Source organism: Pseudomyrmex gracilis, unplaced genomic scaffold (genome assembly GCF_002006095.1).
Source record: "Pseudomyrmex gracilis isolate BER0280 unplaced genomic scaffold, ASM200609v1 scaffold_1053, whole genome shotgun sequence".
Classification (NCBI taxonomy): domain Eukaryota; kingdom Metazoa; phylum Arthropoda; class Insecta; order Hymenoptera; family Formicidae; genus Pseudomyrmex; species Pseudomyrmex gracilis.
Window position 1 is genome coordinate 44,473 of NW_018021637.1, and position 2,350 is coordinate 46,822.

Consider the following 2,350-nt stretch of genomic DNA (forward strand, 5'->3'; position numbering starts at 1 on the left):
GATTGGATCGGATTCCGCAACTTTCAGGGATTCACTAATCTCACTCAGAGTCGTCCTGGGAATCGTCCCAGTTCTTTTGCTGGTCATGCTTCTAGTTCCCGGACCGGTTACGGTCTCAGAATACTTTTCCAGAAGATTTGCTGACTTAATTTTAGATTTAGGCCCAGTCTAGTACGGATCACCTCACTGTCTGACTTGGCTTCCTCTACTCTCCTTTCTAGTTCAGGAGGTGTCTTAGGAGTAGCCATTGTGGGTAAGTATGCGATCTCTTATTCGAATTTTTTAATCCTTATTTTATTTTCAGGTTATCGACGGATCGAATTTATTTTGGACGCAGCTAAGTATTTTTAGGTTATAGTACTTTAAACAAATCAGGAAAATTTTTTAAGGCTCAATAAAAACAAAAATTTATTAAGATTTCCTTTTTGTTTCTCTTTATTTATTCAAAACCCTTTTCCAACCTTTCTTGTCCTTGAAATGTTATTTATTGTACTGCTAAACACCGTAAGTATAATAAAAATTAATAGCGATTTTGACTGGTCTGCACCGACTGCACACTTCGGGTGTCGGTGCAACTTATGTGTTCGTCTGGTCGAATGGTGCAGTTCCTTGCTGGTGCCGCGTATTCGTCTGAGCTCAGTACACAGCATAGGTGCATATTGGGTGTACACAAAGTGGCTCTCACAAATTAGTTGGAGCCAGTTCGTACAATCGATCACTATCGATAATATTGGTGATAATGTAGATAAGAAACCACAACTTCTGTGGATGAAACTGTCATGATGAGTGATTTGTTTATGCTGACAGAATTATTGACATCATCATCGTCAAGTGATAAAGATGAATTAATATATCTAGATTTAGTACAACGTAAAGAAAACAGAGCGAAAGTAAAATATTACATTGAAGAGGTGGTGCAAAAAATGTCCAATAAAACAGTGAGTTTCGCAGATTAATTAGGTTTACTATTAATGTGAATTTTATTATACAGAAAATGTTTATTTACAGTTTCAAAGTCATTTCCGAATGTCACGGAAAACGTGCTACAAAATAACTGAAAAATTCGAAAGATCAACATTTTATCCAAGTGACAGGTCTCATGGTAGAACACCAATTTCATCAGCAGAAAAACATGTGTTATTGTTTTTATGGTNAGTATAAATAATGATAGTAATATAATAAGACAAAGGAAAATGAATTAAAGAACGGTAATACCCATAGATATTGATTTTTCTTGTAACTTGTGAGTTCCAAAGCTCGAAACACTGACAAATAAACCTTTTTTGAAATATTTTTTTTATGGAAATTACAATTAGTTAGTTTAATTAATTATTTTGTAGACTCAAAAATGTTTAAAAATGCTTCTGTGTCAGTTTTTTGAGCTTCGGAAATCTCGAGTCACAGAAAAGAATCTTAATCATGAATAAAGACTTTTATTTTATTTTCCTACATAAGCTGATTGTTTATTTAATAAAAAAAAGTCACATCTTAGAAATTAAATTTTATTAATAAACAACTCTCTTTTCTAGCGGTGCTCTTTCTGATATTGTTTCTATTGATATTTCCATATATAGTATGTAGCTTACGGAAATTGTTTTATTTCCTTAAAATTTACGATTATTTCTTTTTATTTTCAAGGTTCGCAGGAAACAAATGCTCACTTCGAGAACTAGGAGATCGGCTTGATGTAAGCATCTCAACTTGCGAATGTGTGCTGCAAAAAGTGATGGATTTTCTGTACAATATATCTAAGGAAATAATTACATTCCCACTTACTTTAGAAGAGAAATGTGCTGTTGCCGAAAATTTTAAAAATGTATAATATTTTGTTTTGAATCGATTGTCTATATAGCTGTACTATTTTTTATAACATCTATTATTTAATTATTAAGGCTAAAATTTTCTTTTTTGTGTTTAAGAAAGTTAGTTTTTTTCTATTTTGCTTTTTCTTAAAGTTTACAGTTTTAAAAATATTTTCTCCAAATATTTCGATATTCGCAAACTTGGCTGAGTTATAGAGGAAGTTTGAAATCGTGAACGTACAAAAATATTGATATTTTTTATGTATATCTCTAAAGTTTAATATAAAAAACTTAGTTAAAACCTAGGTCAAAATATGTCCAAAAAAAGAAAAGTGTAGTTTTAACGATATATATCGATATCATTAAAAAAAGTGTTATACATCTAAAAAAACAAATATCTATTTGTTTTAGATTTTTGGTTTTGATGGAGTAATTGGATGTATTGATGGTTCCGTCACCCGTCGGTCCACCGCGTCTATTTGCGAACTTATTGCTTCCAATGACCGCACTACCTGTTGTAGCATTGCGTCAGCGGGGTTGTAACCGTG

General features: G+C 32.2%; 1 protein-coding gene across 1 annotated transcript; it reads left to right on the plus strand.

Moving 5' to 3' along the window:
- The first annotated feature begins 923 nt into the window (after window positions 1-923).
- LOC109861810 lies at window positions 924-2,345 on the plus strand. The gene is made up of 4 exons (XM_020441619.1): window positions 924-938; window positions 1,009-1,151; window positions 1,639-1,816; window positions 2,214-2,345. The coding sequence occupies exons 1-4, from the start codon at window positions 924-926 to the stop codon at window positions 2,343-2,345; spliced, it is 468 nt and encodes a 155-aa protein (XP_020297208.1).
- The last annotated feature ends 5 nt before the right edge of the window (window positions 2,346-2,350 follow it).

Bases quoted from the DNA above. Each gene is read 5' to 3' on its own strand.
- LOC109861810 (XM_020441619.1), top strand. The intron at 1,817-2,213 runs GTATAATATTTT...TATTTGTTTTAG, and splicing joins TTGCCGAAAATTTTAAAAAT to ATTTTTGGTTTTGATGGAGT.